The 23304-nt window shown below is 46.3% G+C and overlaps 1 protein-coding gene across 11 annotated transcripts in view; it reads left to right on the top strand.

Moving 5' to 3' along the window:
* Positions 1-23304, top strand: part of NTRK3 (neurotrophic receptor tyrosine kinase 3) — a 315119-nt gene that overhangs the window by 238681 nt on the left and 53134 nt on the right. The window contains exon 14 of one of the 11 annotated variants that reach the window (XM_039491394.1): positions 13656-14169. The exons of the other annotated variants lie outside the window; for them this stretch is intronic. Within the exon in view, the coding sequence (XP_039347328.1) occupies positions 13656-13711 (56 nt within the window). The 3' untranslated portion in view covers positions 13712-14169. Of the gene's footprint in view, positions 1-13655; positions 14170-23304 lie in introns of those variants that run through there. 11 annotated transcript variants of the gene reach the window in all.

The following is a 23304-nucleotide window of genomic DNA, read 5'->3' as shown; positions in this document are numbered from 1 at the left end:
GAGCCAGACACGCCCATCTGCTCCAACACAGACCCCGGGTCTGAATTACTTGCCCCAAAGCTTATACAGGGTAAGCTCATAAATTGTTCACCCTCTATAACACTGATAGAGAGGTATGCACTGCTGTTTGCCCCCCCAGGTATTAACACATACTCTGAGTTAATTAATAAGTAAAAAGTGATTTTATTAAATACAGAAAGTAGGATTTAAGTGGTTTCCAGTAGTAACAGAACAAAGTGAATTACCAAGTAAAATAAAATAGAACACGCAAGTCTATGTCTAAGAAACTTACTGGAACTGGTGAGGTGTTATTTGTATTAAGTTTCCTTTTTACAGACTAATCTCTTGCTAGTCCAGCAATCACTCACACACCGTAGGTACTGTCCTTTGTTCCAGTTTCTTTCAGGTATCTTTGGGGGTGGAGAGGCTCTCTCTTTAGCCAGCTGAAGACAAAATGGAGGGGTCTCCCGGGGGTTTAAATAGACTTTCTTTTGTGGTTGGAGACCCCCTTCTCACTCCTGTGCAAAGTCTAGCTCCAGATGGAGTTTTGGAGTCACATGGACAAGTCACATGTCCATGCATGACTCAGAACTACAGGTAGCAGCAATGGTTCGCATGCTACCTTGAACTCCTCAAGTAGACTTCTTATGTGGATTGGAGAATTCCAAGATCCATTGTTCTTTAAGTGCTTCTTGATTGGGCACTTAACTTTGCAAATTCCTTTCTCAAGAAGCTGACCAAATGCCTTACAAAGCTTACTTAGAAATCAAGCGAGTATACAGCCAATATTCATAACTTCAAGTACAAAAATGATATGTGTGCAAATAGGATGAATAGATTCAGTAGACCAGTGTTTCCCAAACTTGGGACGTTGCTTGTGTAGGGAAAGCCTGTGGCGGGCCAGACCGGTTTGTTTACCTGCTGCATCCGCAGGTCCGGCCGATCGCACCTCCCGCTGGCCGCGGTTCACCATTCTTGGCCAATGGGAGCTGCTAGAAGCGGCGCGGGCCAAGGGACGTACTGGCCGCTGCTTCCTGCAGCTCCCATTGGCCTGGAGCAGCGAACCGCAGCCAGTGGGAGCCGCGATTGGCTGGATCTGCGGACACGGCAGGTAAACAAACCAGCCCAGCCCGCCAGGGGCTTTCCCTACACAAGCGGCATCCCAAGTTTGGGAAACACCTGCAGTAGACCATAACCTTTACAGAGATAAGTTACATGGCACATGTAGCATAAAACATACTCCAGTTATCTCATATTCCCATAAAACATTATGGGATACATCGTCACAGCCTTCAGTGTCAGAGAAAAAAATGTCAAACCCTGAGACCATCTTTCCCCCACCTCCACAAAGGGGCGGCCTGGCCAAGGTGAAAAAAAGAGGGCCCACGAGCCACTCAGCACCACACCAGGCTGCCTTACAATCCTCGGAGTACAGATTCTGACTTAGTCCCATGATATTTTTTTAAAAGGTCCATGAATCATTTATAGCCCAACAGATGAAACCAAGCACGCTGAAGAAAAGGCTGAGGGTCTGAGGCAGGGAACATTCCATTAGTCATTGTACTAGATCTTGAACTGACAGTACGTTTTCTCTGCACTCTTAACCTTTACTTTCGGGCTCTCTCTCTAAAGATAACGCTCTCTGATGTGCTGTCTGTTTTCAGTAGATAATTGTATCAAAAAAGCAAGAGCTAATCAGCTGCTTCTCTCGGTGTGATAACTGGCAGCTGGCCTTAAAAAGAACCCAACAGCATCCTCTAGAGAGCATGCTCAGCAGCAGTGCTGAGAGGGAGAGCTCAGCTGCACTGGCTTGGGATGGGGTAAGGAAGAGAGGAGGGAGTCTCCAGAATCAGTTATCGCCAGGGTGGTATCTGGACAGAAAAGGGTTAACATTGGAGTGTTCAGTCAGAGCCACAGTGCGAGGATTATTTGACTAAAGTGTTTGCTTTGAGGGACTGGATGGCTCACAAGATTGGTAAAAGAGAGATGGAGGCTTTCACTTCTGGGCTTCCCATGTGGCCCAGGTCCGTTGTGGGTGAAAGCTGTTGCCATCACGTGGCTGCGTGGTGGCCTATGTGAACTGAGGTTGTGGATCTCAGCCCAGTTCTTTGTGGGCAGGTGTCCACAGCACAAAATCCACCACTACATTGTTGGAAGGCAGCCGAGGCCAGTGACTGAGTGGGTCATGATGTTGTCTCCCCAGGTCAGGGATGCAGGGGGAGAAGTTTGTATTGCATTTGTCCTGTCCTGTGGACAAAATGAGGTCTTCCATATGCAGAACTTTCTCCGGCACTTCTCACCAGCATTGAAATTCACATGAACCAAGGATGTGCCTTTTAAAAGTGACCTGAAAAAAAGGGTGTTGCTTTTCACTTCTGTTTTGTTTTGCTTCTTTATGATGTCAAGAGAGAGACTGGAAAGTGTGTGTGGGGGGTCCTTCAGAACTTTTTTGTTGTTGTTTTTTCCCCCTCTCCTTGTTCTTCTGCTTTAGAAATTCAGATTCTGTCAGCTCTGGAAGACTCAGTGATGACTGGAGAGGTAGTAAAATGATGCACCACAGGAGCCAAGAGAGGCAAAGCTAAAACCCTTTGCTTTGCATTGGATATTGGTAACACCTATTTAATGGCAATGCCTGATTAACAGGTGGGATAAATGTCATTATGTTTAAGCCTCAGCAGCCCTCCATTTCAGTTAGGTTGTGAGGGCATAGAGCAGCAAGCTCTGCAACAGCCAGGGAAAAACAGAGTTGAAACGCCTGCTATTTCTAAAGCAGAAAAATAACAAAAGGTTTGACAAAAACCTTTCCGGCCTTCTTGGATCCATCATAATGAAGGGGAGGGGAGTGTGTATAGGACCAAATTTTCAACTTCCTTTGCAGGTCACCTTTAAAAACTCCTAAATGCTGCATGTGGACTAGAATCCAAGGCAGCAGGCCCAATTGGGTTTGTTACTGAAAAGAACGGAGAGAGGCTAAAACAGAGAATCCAGGTGAGCTCTGCAAATGGAATGGAAGAGCTGCAGCTGCATTTAGCTGGCTCGCATAGATTCAGTGTTTCGTAAAGCTGCTTTGCCCTCCCTCTCCAGGCTCCCATAGTGCTTGGCTTGAGCAGAGGAGAAAGCAATTTAAGGAGTGTTCAGAAGACTGCTGGACTCCTTGTTTGTCAATTGCAGATTTACTCTGACCTGTTCCCTCCTATGGAAGTTGAGTGCAAGTGAAAATTTCAGCATCCAGCCTTACCTGGGGTCTAGGTGCCAGCTTTTTAAGGAAAACAATTTTCCTCCTTCCCCCAAGATCTTCCTGTGATGCTAAGTGCAACAATGGCAAAAGCACACGACATTAAACTCGCTGAAGCAAAAGTGTATGGACTGGGGGGAGCATGCCATGAGTATCATGAGACATAGTATTGAATTAAAGTCACAATGTGGAAAATGTGATCTATGAAACGCTCTTGAGTTGATCCCAACTCTGGCCTCTCCTGAGCCAAGACTGCTTATCGTGATGAATATTAAATACTCTTTGCAGATTAACCTGAGATCCCCTAACTCATTTCACTTTTGAATACCTAATTTCTGCACTTCCATCTAAAGACCAGCCATGTGCAGGGGCAGTAGGCACTTGTTATCTATTGCTTATTAAGAGGTTTAACAAGCCTGGCTAATTACGACGTACTCAAGGATTTTCTAGCTTATGAAAACTGTCCCTGTTTGTTTGTGTAATGCTTTAATACCGTAACACTTCAATTAACTGTGTGCGCGTATGCGTGCTCGCACGGCTTAACGTACAGTGGGGATTTTAAGGAGACCTGGGAAGCCTTTCATATCAACCCTTGCTGCTCCAAAGAAATGTTTGTGTATTTACTGTCTGACATTACATGCAAATCGGATCACTCTTATAGCAGAACAATGTAACTCCTGCTAAGCAATGCTCTTTTCCATGAGACCCCAGCAAACACAGCACTGGGGTTAGTTTGGGGTTGTTTTTTTTCAACAATGATTAATCTACTGAAGTTGCATGAGATGTAACTGGTGTTCTTCGAGATGCGTTGCTTATGTCCATTCCATGACCCACCCTCCCTCCCCATTGTTGGAATTTCCGACAAGAAGGAACTGAGGGTGGGTGGAACCGGCGGTGCCCCTTATACTGCACCATATGGGCGCCACTCCAGAGGCACCAGAGCTGGTCCCCTACGGATACCACTGAGGGAAAAACTTCCGGCACCAGTGCATGTGGTGCGTGCGCACACACACCTACGATGGAATGGACATGAGCAACACGTCTCAAAGATCATCAGTTACGAAACAGATAACTGTCTTTTCTTTCCTCCTCTTTCTTGATTCACTTGGAGAGGCCACAGGTCAGAGTTTGTGGCTGCCCGGCGGATTTTCTTGGGATGTCTGTCCTTGTTCGTAAAGCGCCCAGCGCACTGTTGATAGCATGTAAATGATAAATGAAGGTAATGTCACAAACAGTTGATTGTACCGTAAGTGCAGAAACTGGACGGGAACAGGCAGCTGAAGGTAAAGGTAAAAGCTTCCTTCCATGCACAGACATTTCAGCAAAGGGAAAGAATGTTGCAGGGGGAGAGGGAATAGCAATTGAAGAGAAATTCACCAGCTATGATAAATGCAATTGAAATTGAAGAGTAGCTAGGTGCCAATGGTTATATTTTCCTCAGGACTGAAATGCTGAGGAGGGTCTGCAGAAAGGGCAGTCGCACAAAAACACTGGCCTTTAGGAAAGCAGACTTTAGAGGAATGCAAAATGAGTTAAAGAAAACTGGCTGGAATTCAATGCTGCCTGGGAAATCCACAGTGGGGGAGTGGGAATATTTAAGATACAGTTGGGAAGGCTGCACTCAAAATTCATTCCAGTAAAATAAAAAGAGCTGAAAGGGCTGACAAAAACCAGCCTGGCTAAGCAGGGAGATAAAGAGATCAAGAGAGGGCACTGATGAAATACACAGTGAATCTGTGAGGGAGGAAGATTGGGAGTTAGCCAAACAAAGAGGCAGTGGAAAGAGGAGAAAATGGAGGAACAGGCGGAAGCAGCATGCAAGACAATTCAGGAAGCATTTCAAACAGCAATACCCTGCTCACAAATATAGCCATGAGAGACAAAGAACCCTTTGGGAAGTTGGTGAGGAGGGGGAGAATTTATCTCAGAGAGGAGGAGAATGGAGAGCTTATATCAGCAGTGAGGACAGTGGAGAACTTATATCAGGGATATAGAAAAGAAGCATTGTCAAAGAGTTTTTGTTTACTAAAATAGCATTCATCTTTACAGAGGATGAAGGGAAAGAGCTGCCCAAATTGAGGATCCGTTTCTCATGGGCACTGGACAAGGGAATATACTGTTTAGACAAAGACCCAGGTCTGATAACACATGCACGCATACGTGAACAAGGAAATAACTGAACCTCTAACTGACATTCTTAAATGCTCATCAGATCTGGGACAGATTCACCAGGATTGGAAGGTGGCAATCATAGTGCCTCCTCATTTGTCTCTTGACCCCTTTTGTAAATAGTAGCATGAACACTGGTAAGGTGAACATGTGTTCTGCGGAAACTCTTGGAAATCATCTTAAAGGATGTGGTGGAAAAACACATTGCTGGGAAGGCCAGACTAGCATGGGTTTGGAGCATTGGGAGATCATACTTAACGAGTCTGCAGGCATTCTCTGCGGATCTAACTGCCATGATAGATAAGGGAAATTTAGTGGATATTGTATACTTAGATTTTCAGCAAGTATTTGACAGGGTTCCACATCAGAGATTGATGATTGAGGTTAGGAGTCTTAGAGTAGGATTTAAAATAGGAGGCTGGATAGAAAGCTGGCTTAAGAGCAAGAGAAAAAACTGAGCCATTGCTGGAAACTATTCCAGCTGGAAAGAGGTCAAAAGTATATTATCCCAGGGCTCATTTTAAGCACCTCTGTTGTTCATAAGCTGTATTAATGTTTTGCATGGAGGGTACTGATAGCAAGGGGCCAGATTCATCCCTGCTGTAATTCCATTGGCTTTATTGATGTTTCACCAATGCTGAGTCTGTCATAAGATCTCCAAGTGGGCACAGTGGCAAACTGGATACTGGGCTGTGTTGGCAAAAAGGAGATTCTGGGAGGGAGTAAGGCACCTCTTGGACGCCGTCTGAATACTGTGTGCAGCTCCGAGAATAGTCCCATAGGAAGGAGATTTTTGTTTCAGAGGGTGCAATGTGGACAAGAGAGAGGATACCATGAAAGGACGAGTGAAGCAATTCAGATAACCTGAGACTCTCTGCCCCTCTGAACCTCTTCCCAGAACAGAACCCACGACTTAAGAGTCTAATAGGAGTAAAATTAGGTCATTGATTTATACTGTAGTGATGAACATGGCATGAGTTTAGATTAGCAAAACTTGGCCTTTGATTTATTGTTCCTAGGTCTTCAATTCAAACATTGAGAGAAAACAATTAGCATGTAAGCTCCTGTCCAGGCAACTTAAATGAGATCGATCCCTGACTAATGAGGAAGGGCAGCAAATAAGATTGTGGTGGGCCCGTTTCTACTGTATGTGGCACATGGTTGGCTTCTTAACACCAGTTAAAGGTGTGGCTCACACACATTAATCTAAAAATTGGCATCACCAGCTTCTGCTGGCTACAATGACGTACTTTCTGGTGCCTGGGGTCCCTTTTATGTCTCTTCAGCTCCTTACTGTGGCTTAGCTCACTGCAAAACTTGCCCCACAAGGACTCGCCACCCTTCTTTCTGTTAACACAGTCCTTACTATAGACCTTTCAGCTGAAGGTCTGATTAGATTCTCCCCCCGCGTCCCTCATGGCCTGTGTCCACAATACTCACTTAGCAAACATCCAGTCATCACACTCACAGCCCATTTAGAGCAGGCACTGATCGGTCTCGCTCGCTGTAATTCGTTGTGTCCCGCAGGGTCACCAGCAATACAAAATATGTTCTTCATTCTTGCCCTGGAGTTTAAGAAGAACCAAAAGGGCAGGTTCCATGGCACAGGTGATAGCAAGAATAAGTTATTGTTGTTTTCTTGCAATGAAAGTGATATTTCTCTGTGAAAATTTGGGCTCTGCGGGGTGATCCTGATAAAACAAGAGCCACCAGTGATGGAAAACAGAGTCAGCCCTAGATATATTGTATTTATCCAGCGCACTTTAGGGTAGGTCACCACATGCAGTCTACATAAAGATGGGACGCTAGAGGGGAATATAAAAAATACAAATGGATAGACTAGGGAAAGGCAGGACAGGGTCCCAACAGGATCATGTGCTTCCTTAAATAGTTCTGCATGGATAGCAGTAGATGAACAGGCACATGTCTGAGGCCTTTTCCAGACAGTACTTGTTGAGATTCTAAAGGGCACACCTCTGCCAAGGGGGAGATGGTGATTTTGGCAAGTGCATGTGCCTCTCTCTTCCCCAGCCTTTGACAGCTCTTGGAGTTGGGGGTGGAGGGAGAGTCCTCAGGCTAGTCCCAGATCCACCTGGCTAAATGAGAAGCAGCTGTTAGCCCCATCAGTTCACTCCCTATTCCTCCCAATAAAATGTGCAGCCTAATAACTGTCCCTGAAATAGCCAAACCACGGCAATTTTAGACCATTGTGCCGCAAAGGCAGGAGGAAATTTCTCACGTTACTCCTCCTTTGGGGGCTTCCTGCAGCAAGAAGAGTGCCTGAGATGAAAGGGATTGGGGTGTTGTTGACCCAAGTAGGAAGGAAGCCAAGGAAACCTCAGACAGAGAGAAAGGAGGAGAGAGGCCTGTTTGGGACATAAGAAAAACATGAGTCCAAAAGAACACCTCATCAAGCCCTAGACTAGAGTATGCCTCCTGTATCAACTGCTTGAGAGCAGGGATAAGGGGAGAAGGGAAGAGAAGGGGAGAGGTGGAAATTGGGCAAATTAGAGGGAGAGACATTCTAATGAAACCATAACGTGAGCCTGAGATCTGTCTTTCAGCAACTCATGTTTTCACTCCATATGGCTTCATTTCTGGAATTTTCTTGTTCCATAAACTTGGCTGGGTTAGTTGCTCATTTAGTGCCAGCCAGAGCAAGCTTTCTGTAGGAAAATGGCCAGGCATGGCGAAGGAGAAGGAGACAGGTACTCAGAAACTCCCTGGAGCCCGTAGTGGAAAACACTAGGTTCTGTCAAGACTTGTCCTTATAATTAGTGATCGCAGTGAGCCATACAAGAATCTGAGGCATCTCTGAACTATGTGGAACTCCGTCTGGAAAGCTCAAAAGAACAAGCTCTCTCTCACCAGATTGCCACTACTTCCTGCTTCAGGTCAGGCCAGGAATTCTGGGAGAACAGATTTTTGCATGGTCTTCCGGCATGTCCGCCTTTGGAAGGCACCAGGAAGTGTGGAGGGAGCAGTGAAAGTAAAATGTAGTTTAAAAAAAATAGCCAAAAATGTTGACTTTCTGAAAAGTTTGAAGTTTATTTGAGTTTTGGCCAAAGTTCAAGTTGCTTCTTGTTCTACCCAAAGCCCTTTCACTCACCCTGTTTATAATCTGTGAGATGAACAGGTCTGTGTTCAATCACAACTTGGTTAGAGTCCCACCTCTCTCCAAATTGTCACCCACCTTCCTGTTACCCCTTTGCCTATGGACTCCATCATGCAGTGCTTAGCAGCCCCCATGCTACACTATTGAGTGTCTCTGGGAAGTCATGCTGCATGATAGGCTCTTGGGCTCCAAGTGGTGCTGGCAGACTGAGAGCAGAAGTCACCAGGAACATCAGAGAAAGTAGGGCCAAATTAAGGCATAAGCACTGTAGGCCCATTTTTAGGACCCCAGTTTCTTGAGTCAGGGATTGAACTGGACTCTTAGCTTTCATTTTTTAAAAAAGTGTGGTTTGAGCCACCCTGGTTTCAAGGAAAAGTTTGAAAATGTGACCCGAGTGTAACATATGCAGAGATGTCTGCCTGAGTCTGCAGAGAGCCTGAAGCAATAGCCCTGAGAGGGATGAACTGCCCCATGCATCTCAATGGGATGTTAACTCCAAGTCCCATTGCCCAGGGCAGGGGCTGCCAACACTACCCCAGCACAGGATACTTTGTCCTACAGAAGAGTACAGTGGGTCTATCCATCCCACCCATCCAAGAAGATAAATGCTGGCTGTTGGGGTAAGTACTGGGGGACCCCCTGCTGCCGGTACGTGCTGCAGCCCCTAAGTCTGGAATGGGAGGGGGGCCCATATCATTGGCATGCCAACTGGGGATTGAGGCCAGGCCATGGTCCAGGGACAAGGGTGGGGCAGACTCCTGGAAGGATGTTGGGAGCCCGTGCCTCTGCTGCTGACTCCAGAGCAGGGTTGCATGCAAGGACAAAGTCAGGGATGTGACCATTTGGGGCTCTGCGTCGTGATGTGCACGGTATAATCCAGCCCTGAGTGAAGGTCATGCTGGGAGGAGCTAGGGAAGCCAAACCTTAGCTGTTGCTAAAGGAGAAGTCTCAGGTTGGATTTTTCAAAAGCCAGTCCCTCTCCCACCAAGGAACCAAGTACCAAGAGCTCTGCTGTGGCATTATGGTACCTGTGTGCTTCTCTGTGTCATTCAGAAGAGGCTGGGGGAGGGGGGTGGGGATGTGCACCATCCACCATTGGAACGAAGCCTGGGATAGTCACCATCGTGTGGCCAAAGATGAATGGTTTTCCCAAGAGAATTCTTCTCGGGCCAACAGTAAGTCTTAGACCCTTAGACTATCCAGGTAGTGCCTGTATTCCAGGAGGACCAGTCTGTCTATAGGAGCCAGCAGCATAGTGTCTACATGCCAGTATTATGTGGTGCTTTCATTACTGGGAGCATAAAGAGCTGGAGTGGTTGAAGTTTTGGGGTACTGGGGAAGGGGAAGGCAAAGAGAGGCATGCAAAACCTCAGTGCCAGAAGGTAATGCAATCCATGTTCCTGGGGAGAGTGGGCAAAGGGACGGCCCAGAAGCTTTGAGCCTGCTGCATAAAGCGGCCTCCTGGTTGCTCCCAGATTTATCGGGATTATCCATCTCGGCAATAGGATGCCGTTAAGTGTCTGATTACTGCATTGTTAAAGCACTAAGTCTGAAACCTGACTACTGCACGGGTCCCTGAGGGAGCCTTCCCCCTCCCCCTTCCGCCACTAACGATCCAGAAAAATCGCAAGTGGGATCTGTCTGCAGCAGCACTTTCCAATCAAGTGAAAACTGGCTGGAAAATCAAATCAACCTGTAAAGTTCCTGTGAAAAGCAACTATATCTCTTTAAAATCGCCCCTTTTGGGAGGGTTGAACTGAATGGCAATTGCAGCTGATGTAAAACAAACCGTTTCTCCACTCTGAGCCCCCTCCTGCCAGACTGACGAGTCTGAGGGAGGCAGACGCTCTCTGAAGACTATTTTCCTCAATTCAAATAAATTCACTTTCAAATAATGTGTAATTAAATGTGTGGTATTGAATTAATGTTTTATTCTGAGTGCTTTGGCAGCAGGAGACTCAGGGGCCTGGCTGGTGGAAAGAAAACACGCTCACCAGAAAGCCTCCTGTCCTCTCTCTTATTCCCTTTTCCTCCCGCCCCTGCCAGGAATCCCCATTCCCACTTCCAAGAGCCTCTGGAACATACCGGAGAGTCAAAGAGTGGCTGCCCCTTCACATTCAGTCTCATTTATGGTGCCTCGTGGACCAGCACGAAGGTCTCTGCAGCTCAATACCCTCCTCTTCCTCAGCCCTGATCCCTCTCCATCTCCTGCAGGGGTTTGGCTTCTTGCCCACTTGACTGTCTGCCATGTCATTAACCCCTGGTGTGCCAAAAGCTGCACACATTTTGGGGTAGGAGCCCAAAGCATCACCTCATTGGAGGCAAGGAAGTTGAAGATGTCCCTGGTGCGCTGTGATATATCTGTTGGATATAGGTGGAAATAGATTGTGGGAATACATGAAGTTCAGCGGACAGGCTGGACTTCGAAGCCTGGTTTCAGCAGGGAGTTATTTGTGGGGGTGGAGAGATCAATGGAAACCTTTGTCCTGTTCTCATGTCTTTTGCCTGTAGCTTTGACCAGGCTCAGGTCGGCTCACAAGTGCTTTTGCAATCCCCTTGCAGTTTAGTGATGTTTTCAGTCACGAGGAGCTACAGAGGAGAGGAATCTTGCAGTGATTAGCTTGTGTGATGTGGCAGGGAAGAGTCCAGGGCTAGACAAGCGGGGCAAGCAAGATGGAAGATCTGTGAGTGTAGCAGGAGCAAGGTTTTAAAAACAAGGGCAGTTTTAAAGCGGTTCTTGAAATGACTGTGGTGCCAATGGATGTGTTTATGAGTGGGGGGTCAGCTGGCCGTGCTGTTTCACATGGATGAAAGGCTGACATCATGATGGAGTCTAGAGAGCCGAGTTTCTGCGAGGGCACAGGGAAAGCAGTGGCTGTGGCCAAGGCAAGAGGAAAAAGTGGGACAAGAATTTCAGCAGCAGTGGTATCTGTGGGCCCTGTTGCAGAGGTGCTGGTGGCAAGCAGAACTGCAATCTAAAGAGAGATCTAGATTTGTTCCTTGGGAAGGAAGAGTGGGGGGAAAGAGAGCTGTGGTGAAAGGCAGGGACGTGGCATTCAGATCAACCCAAAGCAGCTTGGGATGGGCACCCATGTTGGACATGCCCGTGAAGTTTGATGTGTTCTCGTCAGTGATAATGTTTTGGCCATTGACTTCTGAGCGCAGATGAGGCATATGTGTGATTTTATCATCCATTGATCTTAGGGACAATAATAAGAAAAGGTGTGGGTGTGAGTGTGGCAGGTGATCTTTTGTTGAAACAGTTCTGCCAAGTTACACGCCTGACTGCAGAGGAGAATTTGCTTCTTAATGATGGGAATTTGCCACTGTGCAAGAATCTGGATGTACACCAGGGTTGGAGACCTCCATTATTTATTACTACAGTCGCTGGCAAAATCTGCGGTGGATTATCAACAAGAATCCTTGGTTTGACGTGGCTATGTTGTTTTCTTTCCTCTCTGGAATTCCCCAGGTAGGGAGGAGATCTTGCAGAGTTCTGCAAATAATTACAGATTTCAACTGAGAATCCGCAGAGCGCCCAATAACCCTGAGTTACTTTATGCTATTTCCTTTATAAGATAATTAGCAGGCAGATCCTGTTCACAAGTATGGCACACATCGTTCTAGAATGGATGTAAAGGGTTGGGAATTTATTTTTTAATACACTCTGCTTTTGCTTTTTTTTTTTGCTTTAGAAAAAGAAGCTGGACCTTGCTGTAAGATAAACAGAAATATTCTCTTGAAATAATGTTTTTAACTGTTCTTAATGAAAATGAGGGTTTTGTTTTGGGTTTCAACTTTTCAGCTGTGCTTTATGCACCACCCTGGCTTTCATCTCCTTCCAGGTACAAATCAAGATATTGGTTTTAAATCTGGCTGCTTTAGAGTCAGCCTCTTGCCCTGCGTGTTATTGTGACAGCAGAGCTCAGATGAGATGTGTTGGCTGCGAGGCCTTAGAGGTGTCTCCAGAGGTGGTGGAAATACGGTGTTCTCAGAGAACAGTCTCAGGTTCTGAAATTGCTCCCTCTGTTCTCATCCTCTCTGGAGACTGATTTTACTGGCACATCTTTTCAGTAAAGCTAGATAGGTGTAAATAAATCTAGAGGGAGCCTATTGTAGTAGTATCTAAGAGTTCCAGGCATGGACCAGGAACCCATTGTGCATTTGTTCTGTACAAACTCAGAACAGAGACACCTTCTGCCAGAGACTTTTCAATCTGTGTAAGACAATAGATGACAGGTGGAGGAATACAAGGAAACAATAAGATGGTGTTGGTCAGTATGACAGGTAGTGGTCTCAGCACACCAGCTTCTTAACTGTTGTCAAGGCTTGTATAGGCCTGGTGGCAAAGGCATTTTAGAGAGGGCTTTGAAGAAGGACAATGAGGTTGCGTTGTGGGTTTTGTATGGGAAGCCCCTCTCAAGTATGGGGACAGCATAGAAGAAAGCATGAAGGTGCTTGTTTGAAAAATTAACAAGTAAGTGATGAAGGGTGGCACCATTGCCTGACTGGAAATGGGAGTCAACTTTCGGATAATGTGGGAGAGATGATAGGTCTCGTGGGGACGGGCTTTGAAGGGCCTTGAAAGTGAAGATAAGGCGCTTATGTTTGATGCAATGAAGAAAGGGGAGCTAGTAGAGGGATGCAGCGAGTGGGTGACAGGATCAAATTGACAAGCTAGGAAAATGGTCTTTGCAGCAACCCTTGGGAGATGAGCGCACAAGATGGCCTTTGTCCAGGCCACAGAAGAAGATTGCAGTGATCGAGCCGCAAGATGATAAAAGCTTGGATTAGAGTGTTAGCTAGGCAGATGGATAGAAAAATCTGTATCTTAGAGATGTCATGCAAGATTTAGGCATGGCCTGGATGAGAGGCTTTAGAGAGAGGGCCGAGTGAAAAATGATGCCCAGGTTACAGAGATGACAGTGGTGTTATCCCTAGTGACTGGAGGGAATAGGAAGGGCTTTGATACATGCGGTTTCTAGAGCTCAGAAAGTCTATTTATGGGAAAGTTCCAACCCAGTTTTGCAGGCTCAAGAGAGTTATGCAAGGTTGGGGTACAAATTGCATCTTGTTGGTGCTGTTCTGAACCAAGTCTCTGACCCTTTTGATGTTTATTGTCCATCACTATCTTAGACATGAACTCCAGCAGGACATCACACAACACTGAATGGTATTTGGACAAACTCTAATGTAGGATCTCAGCAAAGAGTAAGAGGCCAGGCACAGGGAAGAGCTGTCAAGGAGCAGATGTAGAACCTCCTCCAAAAGGCAGTCAGTGGCCAGGCTACCTACTGTACCATTAGAAGACGAATGCAGCCTATTTATTATCCTCCTGGACCAGAGGAACAGCGTGTGTGTTTCTCCATCGTAGACAATATGGACCTGATTCTCCTCTCATTTACTTCAGCTTTACACCAGTCAACACCATTTTACTCCACTGATTTCAACAGAGTTAATACCGATTTACACCAATGCGACTGGAGAATCAGACCACATGCAGTTAGCAAATGAGTAACCTTTTTTCATTAAGAAAAAAGCCCAAGTTAGAGTGTGATTTAACAGACAGCCGACCATGAGGCTTTTTGATCCTGTCCTACCGCATGCTTTTGTCAGTTCAGGTATCTTGGGTAACTCCAGCGCAATTGATTGACACTTGTACAATTTGAAATGCACTCTGCTGGCTAGTTACATGTCTTAATTACACAAGATGTAGTGCAAATTCTGACCTTTATAGTTGACTTTAATAGTCATGGTGCATGCAAGTCACATAGGGCTGATTCACAAGAATTATTGTCACAGTTACTCATGGAAGAAATTAGTGAATAATGAATACTTCTGAGAACTTTACCTTTTGGTGAACAGAGAAAAAGACCACATTCACAGAATAAATGATGTGTTGCAGCAAATTACTCATCCTTAGGGAAAACTGTCACCCATTAGTGTATATATATATATATAGCTCTGGAAGTGTAAACCAGGCTTTAGAAGTGCATAAAAAAGTCAAGAGCCCTGCCATAAAGAGCTTGTGATCAAACTCAGGAGATCAAGAATTCAGCTTTAAAATGGGTTTTGAAGAGTGAGAGGAATAGGGCATAGGGGTGGTTTCGACAGGATAGAGTGACCAAGTCAAAAGGGGGAATAGGTATGCAGGGGGCCCAACGGGAAGGGGTGCATTGTGGCACATGAAAGCAGAGATGTGGATTGAAATGGCACTGGGCAGAGCCTGTAAGGTAAGGACAGGGAACATGAATGTGATGTGAAGGAAGAGAGGAAGCCAGTGGGGAGATTTGAGCTGGTTATCTCCATAGCAGGAGGAAAAGATAACGATATACAATGGGAGGCAAAAAGAAAGAGGGGAGAGATTTCCATAGATTAGTTCTGTGTTTCCCCAAATGAGCTGCATGTTGTCCATGAAACGGGAGCTACAGGATACAGAATCGGTTAGCAAATACGTACCAGCAAACAGGCCCCTTTTCATGAGAGTTGAAGATGGACGGTGTACGTGCCACACAAATCAATTTCAGGCCAGTGAGAATAAACAGCCCAGAGCAGTAGCCTAGAGATAGTTTTCTGTGCTGCTTATATAGTTTGAGGCCTATTCCTAGCAGCTGTTTACTGTGCCTATGATTCTATCCACCCATCTACCTACCATCCTAAGCATGCATGCCACACTTACCACCACAGTATCTGTATCAACCTTCCAATATATCTTAATGTCTTTTGCTTAAAGGGCATTGCAATTGGGAGGTCTTAAAAGGAAAATGGGGGCATCTTAAGGGGCATGGAAAACACCCAGAAATTAAAAAAAAAAAAAAACCCTATGAGAATGAAGAGTGATTTGAAAACATGTAAATAATCAGAAAAGTGGCCATGTGAAAAGGAGACTATACGATATTCTGATTTATCCTCATCAAACTGTTGCAGTTACATATTTTTTTCTGCCTACCAGTCTGTAGACTCCACTTGGGATCTGAAAAAAAAATCAAGCTGGGCTCTTTCTGTTTCTTATATTGTCACCAGTGATAGAAATTTTGCAATAGGTGCATAGAATCAGACATAGGAGTTGCAGATGGAAAAGCCCTATTGCAGGGGTCGGCAACCTCTGGCACGCGGCTCGCCAGGGTAAGCACCCTGGTGGGCCGGGCCAGTTTGTTTACCTGCCGCGTCAAGCAGGTTCTTCCGATCGCGGCTCCCACTGGCTGCAGTTCGCTGTCCCAGGCCAATGGGGATGGGGTGGGAAGCCGGGCCAGCACATCCCTCAGCCCGCGGCGCTTCCCACCGCCCCCATTGGCCTGGGACAGCGAACCGCAGCCAGTGGGAGCCGCGATCGGCCGAACCTGCTGACACAGCAGGTAAACAAACTGGCCCGGCCCACCGGGGTGCTTACCCTGGCAAGCCGTGTGCCAGAGGTTGCCGACCCCTGCCCTATTGGCTCATCTAGTCCATCTCTGGAGGGCTGGTGCAGGATTGACCCCTTCAGGACATGCTGGGCTGATGTGTGAGGAAGAGCTGAATTCATCTTGCCCCCCAAAAGCTGTATTGGGTCTGCGGGGCTCATAAGAGTCAAATATGTTTGTCTGGAAAAGCAGTAGGTGTAACTCAGAGACACAGGGAACAAAGATGGGGCATAACAAGGTGCCATTTTTAGACAGTCATTTTTCTGACTGAATGCACTTTCAACCACATTGCAAACAGTTTGTTGGAGGTTGTATAAGGTCTCACGGCAGAACCAAGGTCCCTACCCTTCTGCCTCGAGTCTCGTGGAAACGGAAGTCCTGTTGTGATGTGAGCACACCTCCTACTGCTTACCCAACTCTTAACACTTTTAAATCTTAGAACATAATTTCTAAGGCTTCCACTAACCTCCTGTTGGGCATTTTGCGGTTAGGTTCATGCACCATTCACAATGGTGATGAGAGAAGGCAAAAATGTTTTCTACAGATTAATTCTTGATGGACAAAGAATATGACTGAAGGGTATCTATCCATTGTCTATCTTTTTTTTATATCACTTATCACCATAGCAACGTAGCGATTGTGGGACCAGAATTATGAGATGTTACCGTGATTATGGCAACTAGTTCAGTGCTCTGTGTTAGCATCTGTCCTTGTAGGTACAGCATGGCCTTGAATGAGTTCTTATAGTGCTGTTGAGTCTAGTTATTTTCCTGTCAATTATTATTCTGGTTCTTGCCTAGATTCCTCTTTTGGATTGTCTTAGTCTTGCTAGCTTTCTTTTGTAAATTAACGGTATATGGAGAAGAAAAAAAAAAGAGCATGGAGCTTGCGGGAAGGCCATTTGCATACACCTTGTTAGCAAGGCTGACCGCAACCCAGCAGAGACAGATAAACAGATTTAGTACACCCACGTCTGGCTGGAACAGCAAACAGCAGCTGTTTATCAGGCAGCACTCAGCTTTTGCCAGGAGGAGGTAAATAGCTTTATTCAGATGAACCTCCCATGTGTCCTTGCAACATAGTGTCTTTGGTGGCAACTGCGGCTGCCTTATTAATTACGAGTTACAGTGTAAAATGGGGTAGTGAAGACCAGACCAAAGTCTAGCAGAAGGAGGTCCGAGTCATTCAGTTCCAGGCTGTATTTCATTGCTTTATATTTTAAACCCAGGCTGACACAGCAAGGTAGGACCAAACACAAGCCCTTTGTGTCCCCAAGAACTTCATGGAAGTTGCACCAGCTCAGTCCTATAGCATTTGAAAATGATATTTATTATTACTCCACATGGGCCAAAAGACCACTGTGCAAAATTCCCTGTGGCCATTCTGGGATCGGTGGGAAGCAGGATCGGCAAACATTTCCTTCCTGATCCCCAGAAAGGGTGACCACCTGTTCCCAAGCACAAAGCTGATTCTCTATTAGCTTATTAAATTGTATAGAGCCATTCCATTTTTTATTAAATCCATTAAAACTACTTGATACCCCCACCTCAACAGGATATCCATTGTATCTACTGCTTGTAATATAGCGTTGATATAATAGGCATCATGTAAACTTGGTGGAATGAGGATAGGGACACAGCAATACCAAGGTACAAAATATATAGGATTGACAGAATAGATCGCACTGGGGAGGGAATGGCATTATATGTGAAAGAAAGCATAGAGTCAAATAAAGGTAAAAATCTTAAATCAATTGAACTGTACCATAGAATCGCTATGGATAGAAATTCCATTCCTGAACAATAGGAATATACTGACCAGGATGGTGACAGTGATTATGAAATGCTAAGGGAGATTAGAGAGACTACAAAGGCCAAAAACACAATAATAATGGGAGATTTCAACATATTGACTGTACAAGTCACCTCAGGCCAGGATGCAGAGATAAAATTTCTAGACGCCACAAATGACTGCTTCTTGGAGCAGCTAGTCCTGCAAGCCATAAGGAGAGAGACAATTCTTAATTTAGCCTTAAGTGGAGCACAGGATCTGGTCCAAGAGGTAAATATAACTGAACTGCTCAGTAATAGTGACCGTAATATGATTAAATTTAATGTCCTTGTACAGGGAAAAATGCCAAAGAAAGCCACCATGGTAGCATTTAACTTCAAAAAGCGGAACTACACAAAACTGAGGCAAACTAGTTAAACAAATTGAAAGGAACTGTCACAAAGGTGAAATGCCTGCAAACTGCATAGAGACTATTTAAAACACCCTAATAAAGACTCACACTAAATGTAGACCCCATAAAAAGAGGACCAAAATATGCTGCAAAGGCTAAACAGCAGCGTAAACGAGGTGATTAGAGGCAAAAAGGCATCCTTTAAATATTGGAAGTCAAATCCTAGTGAGAAAAATAGAAAGTAGAATAAACTCTGGCAAGTCAAGTATTAAAGTATAAATAGGCAGGCCAAGAAAGTATGTGAAGAGCAATTAGCTAAAGACACAAAAACTAACAGCAATTTTTTTAAGTACATCAGAAGCTGGCAGCCTGCCACTGGATGATGGAGTTGCTGAAGGAGCACTTAAGGAAAACAAGGCCATAGCAGAGAAAATACATGAATTCTTTGCATCAGTCTTCTCTGCAGAGGATATGGGGTAAATCCCCATACCTAAGCCATTGTTTTTAGATGACAAATCTGAGGAACTGTCCCAAATTGAGGTGTCAACCAAGGAGGTCTTCAAACAAATTGATCAACTAAACAGTAATAAGTCACCAGGACCAGATGGAATTCACCCAAGAGTTCTGAAGAAACTAATATAGATTGCAGAACTATTAACTATGAATGTAACCTGTCATTTAAATCAGACTTTGTATCAAATGACTTGGGGGTAGCTAATATAATGCCTATTTTTTAAAAAGGCTCCAGAGATGAACCTGTCTATTGCAGGTTGGTAAGCCTAACTTCAGTAGCAGGCACATTAGGTGAGACTGTTGCAAGGAACAAAATGATCAGACATAGATATAAGCATGATATGTTACATAAGAACGTAAGAATAGCCATACAGGAAAAGAGTCACCATGACTTTGTAAATCATGCCTCACAAATAAGAATTCTTTGAGAAAGTCAACAACCATGTGGATGAGGGTGATCTAGTCCGATATAGTGTACTTCCAGAAAGGTCCATCATCAAAGGCTCTTAAGCAAAGTAAGCGGACATGAGATAAAAGGGAAGATCCTCTCATTGATCAGTAACTGGTTAAAAGACAGGAAACAAAGGATAGGAATAAATGGTCCGTGAAAACAGACCATTTTCACAGTGGAGCGATCTAAATAGCATGGTCCCCCAAGGAGCTGTACTGAGATATGTGCTGTTCAACATATTCATAAATGACCTGGAAATGGGGGTAAACGGTGAGGTTCCAAAATTTGCAAATGATACAAAATTACTCAAAATAGTTAAGTCCAAAGCTGACTGTGAAGAGTGGCAAAGGGATCTCACTAAAGTGGGTGACAAAATGGCAGATAAAATTCAGTGTTAAATGCAAAGTTATGCACATTGGAAAAAATAATCCCGGTTATACATACAATATGATGGGGTCTAATTTAGCTGTTCCCACTCAAGAAGATCTTGGAGTCATTGTAGATAGTTTCTCTGAAAATATCCGCTCAATATACAGTGGCACTTAAAAAAAACCTAACAGAATGTTAGGAGCCATTAGGAAATGCCACTATGTGAACCCATGGAACACCTTCACCTTGAATACAGCGTGCAGTTCTTGTTGCCCCATCACAAGAAAGATCTATTAGAATTGGAAAAGGTACAGAGAAGGGCAAGAGAAATGATTATGAGCATTGAACTACTTCCATATGAGGAGAGATGAAAAAGACTGGAACTGTTCAGCTTAGAAAAGAGACGATTCAGGGGGAGTATAGAATCATAGGACTGGAAGGGACCATGAGAGGTCATCTAATCCAGTCCCCGGCATAGAGGGCCCGTAAAGGGTATATAGAGTTCCTATAAAGGGTATATAGCGGTCTATAAAATCATGAATGGTGTGGAGAAAGTGAATAGGGAAGTGTTATTTACCACTTCACATAACCTAAGAATTAGGGATAACCAAACTAAATTAATAGGCAGCAGGTTTTAAACAAACAAAAAGAAGTACTTCTTCACACAATGCACACACAGTCAGCCTGTGGAACTCATTGACATGAGATGCTGTGAAGGTTTAGAGCAGGGGTGGGCAAACTACGGGCCACATCGGCCCACGAGACCGTCCTGCCAGGCCCTTGAGCTCCTGGCCCAGGAGGCTCTCCCCCGGCCCCTCCCCTGCTGTCCTCCCTCCCCCACAGCCTCAGCTCACTCGCTCCACTGCCGGCGCAATGCTCTGGGCGGCGGGGCTGTGAGCTCCTGGGGCAGCACAGCTGCAGAGCCAGGCCTGACCCAGTGCTCTGTGCTGCGTGGTGTCGGCGGCTGTAGCGCCACCAGCCACCGGTGCTCCAGGCAGCATGGTAAGGGAGCAGGGGGGGTTGGATGGAGAGCAGGGGAGTTCGGGGTGGTGGTCAGGGGGCGGGGGTGTGGATAGGGATGGGGGGGACAGGGGGTTGAATGGAGGCAGGAGTCCCGGAAGGGGGGGCATATAGGAGGTGGGGGCTGGGCCACGACCCCCTCCCCTAACCAGCCCTTCATACAATTTACGAAACCCAATGCAGCCCTCAGGCCAAAAAGTTTGCCCGCCCCGGTTTAGAGTATAACTAAGTTTTTAAAAGTTCATGGAGAATAGATCCATCAATGGCTATTAGCAAAGATGGTCAGTGACACAACCCGATGCTGCTGGTGTCTCTAAACCTCTAACTGCTGAGAGCTGGGACTGAACAACAGGGATGGATTGCTCAAAATTGCCCTGTTCTGTTCATCCCCCTGAAGCAACTGGCACTGGCCACTGTCCGAGACAGGAGACTGGGCTAGATTGACCATTGGATTGACCCAGTGTGGCCGTTCTTATGTTCCTTAAATTATTCTTACATAGCTTCCCTCTTACCTGAAACTTCTACTGTGTACTCCTGGCCTGCTCAGGGACATCACATAGGGCATGATGTTAACAACCCATTGGTAGTTTAAATTACCCACACCAGAGCCTTGCTCCAAACGCCGGATCTTTAATCCAAAATGTGTATTTTTGTAATGGAGCGAACATCAAGTCTGAACTCTCTGAACTCGAAGGTACAAAATCCAGACCTGAACTTTCCCGTGTCTAGTAGTTCAGACTCATTTCATTCTACAGCGGGCATTTGGTTCAGTTCCAGTCATGTCACCTCTTAATTATCTTCCCTCTAGTCTAAATAACCTCAGACGCCATCAGCCTCTGCTCACATGTGAGCCGCTCCACACCATGCAGCATCTACAATGGCCTACATCGGACCCTGTAACTATCTCACTTCAAATAGGGTGACCAGACCTGAATGCCATCCTCCAGATGAGTATTTCTTTATAAAGTGGTAGCGCAGTATCTTTGGACTGCTGTCAATATGAGATAGCCTCCTCTTAGCCCTCTTTCTGGCTGCTGAACAGTGGACCGAGACTTGAAATACTGGGTTTATCACTATACCCAAATCCTTACTATGTAGACTACAGTAATGGGCCCCATGGAAATACCTTGGTACACAGAAAAAGAATCTCTAATTCAGGGCCATTTAAAATGTTTTTAGGTTAGGGGCTCTCCCTACCCAAGTGCATCTGTTTACACTTAGACACCTGACATTTCAGATTCTTCTAGGTACCCGTAAACACTGAAACTAAGCCAGACCAAAGAAACCCATACCTGAGCTGCTGTCTTCGACTGTCGTTTGAGATTTCACACCAGTCATTTAGGATGTGGCTTCCATCCTATGCCTTAATGTTACTAATAGTATTAATAGCAGTAACTAACAGTTTTCTACCTAGTGCACAATTAATGAAAAGGTCAATGAGAATTCTCTATAGCGGTGGTTCTCAAACTGGGACCGCCACTTGTGTAGGGAAAGCCCCTGGTGGGCCTGGACGGTTCATTTACCTGCTGGGTCCACAGGTTCGGCTGATCGCGCTCCCACTGGCCGCGGTTCGCCACTCCAGGCCAATGGGAGCTGTGGGAGGTGGCGCGGGACAAGGGATTGGCTGGCCGCCGCTTCCTGCAGCCCCCATTGGCCTGGAGTGGCGAACTGCGGCCAGTGGGAGCCGTGATCGGCCAGACCTGCGGACGGGACATGTAAACAAACGGTCCAGGCCTGCCAGGGGCTTTCCCTACACAAGCAGCATCCCTAGTTTGAGGACCACTGCTCTATAGGGCACTGTTCATTACAAGGCCCATTTCTAATGCAATCTGTCCAGGGGCGGCTCTAGGAATTTGGCCGCCCCAAGCAGGGCAGCGCGCCGCAGGGGGCACGCTGCCGGTCACCGGTCCCGCGGCTCCGGGGGACCTCTTGCAGACGTGCCTGCGGAGGGTGCGCTGGTCCGCAGCTCCGGTGAAGCATCTGCAGGCATGCCTGCGGGAGGTCCACCTGAGCCGCGGTACCAGCGGACCCTCCGCAGTCATGCCTGCGGGAGGTCCACCGGAGCCGCGGGACCAGCGAACCCTCCACAGTCATGCCTGTGGGAGGTCCACCGGAGCCGCGGGACCAGCGGACCCTCCGCAGTGATGCCTGCGGGAGGTCCACCGGAGCCGCGGGACCAGCGGACCCTCCGCAGTCATGCCTGCGGGAGGTCCACCGGAGTCGCGGAGACCTCCCGCAGGCATGACTGCAGAAGGTCCGCCGGAGCTGCCTGCCGCCCTGCCGGCAAAATGCCGCCCCAAGCGCGCGCTTGGCGCGCTGGGGTCTGGAGCCGGTCCTGAATCTGTCCATATCTCGCTTCCCAAATGGTTGAGAGGACTGGAGATGGCAGCTTATAGACCTGCCTGCGAGCTTCTAATTAGCAGGTTTAATTGTATGGAAGCCATCAGAACATTCCTCTTCCATTGCATTGGCTTTTTGATAAGTTGAGCAGTGCCTGTGCCATCACAGGGTGTGTTCTTCCCCCTGTGAAGTAGATGTGTATCAGATTGAGTCAGGGTTAATATGGCACTTGGGATGGGCACTTGTAGTGGGCTGTAACCTTTCCGTCTCGATGGCATGCTGCAGATGACTCAGTACAGCCACCAAAATTACTGTCTCAATGTTGTCTTACCTTCTTGATACAACAGCCCAACATGAAATCTGGGCACCAAAGAATGCTGCCTACTGAGTACAGATCCTTTCTGCCACCTTGGCAAAGGGAGCTGGATGAAAGGATACAAAAGCAACTTGCTATGGAGGAAAGTGGGAGCACATAACCAGAGTGTCGCATTATGGCTGCCTTTCTGTGGG

This window comes from Mauremys reevesii, linkage group 10 (assembly GCF_016161935.1).
Source record: "Mauremys reevesii isolate NIE-2019 linkage group 10, ASM1616193v1, whole genome shotgun sequence".
NCBI classification, from domain to species: Eukaryota; Metazoa; Chordata; order Testudines; family Geoemydidae; genus Mauremys; species Mauremys reevesii.
This window is presented reverse-complemented; position numbering and strand designations above follow the sequence as displayed.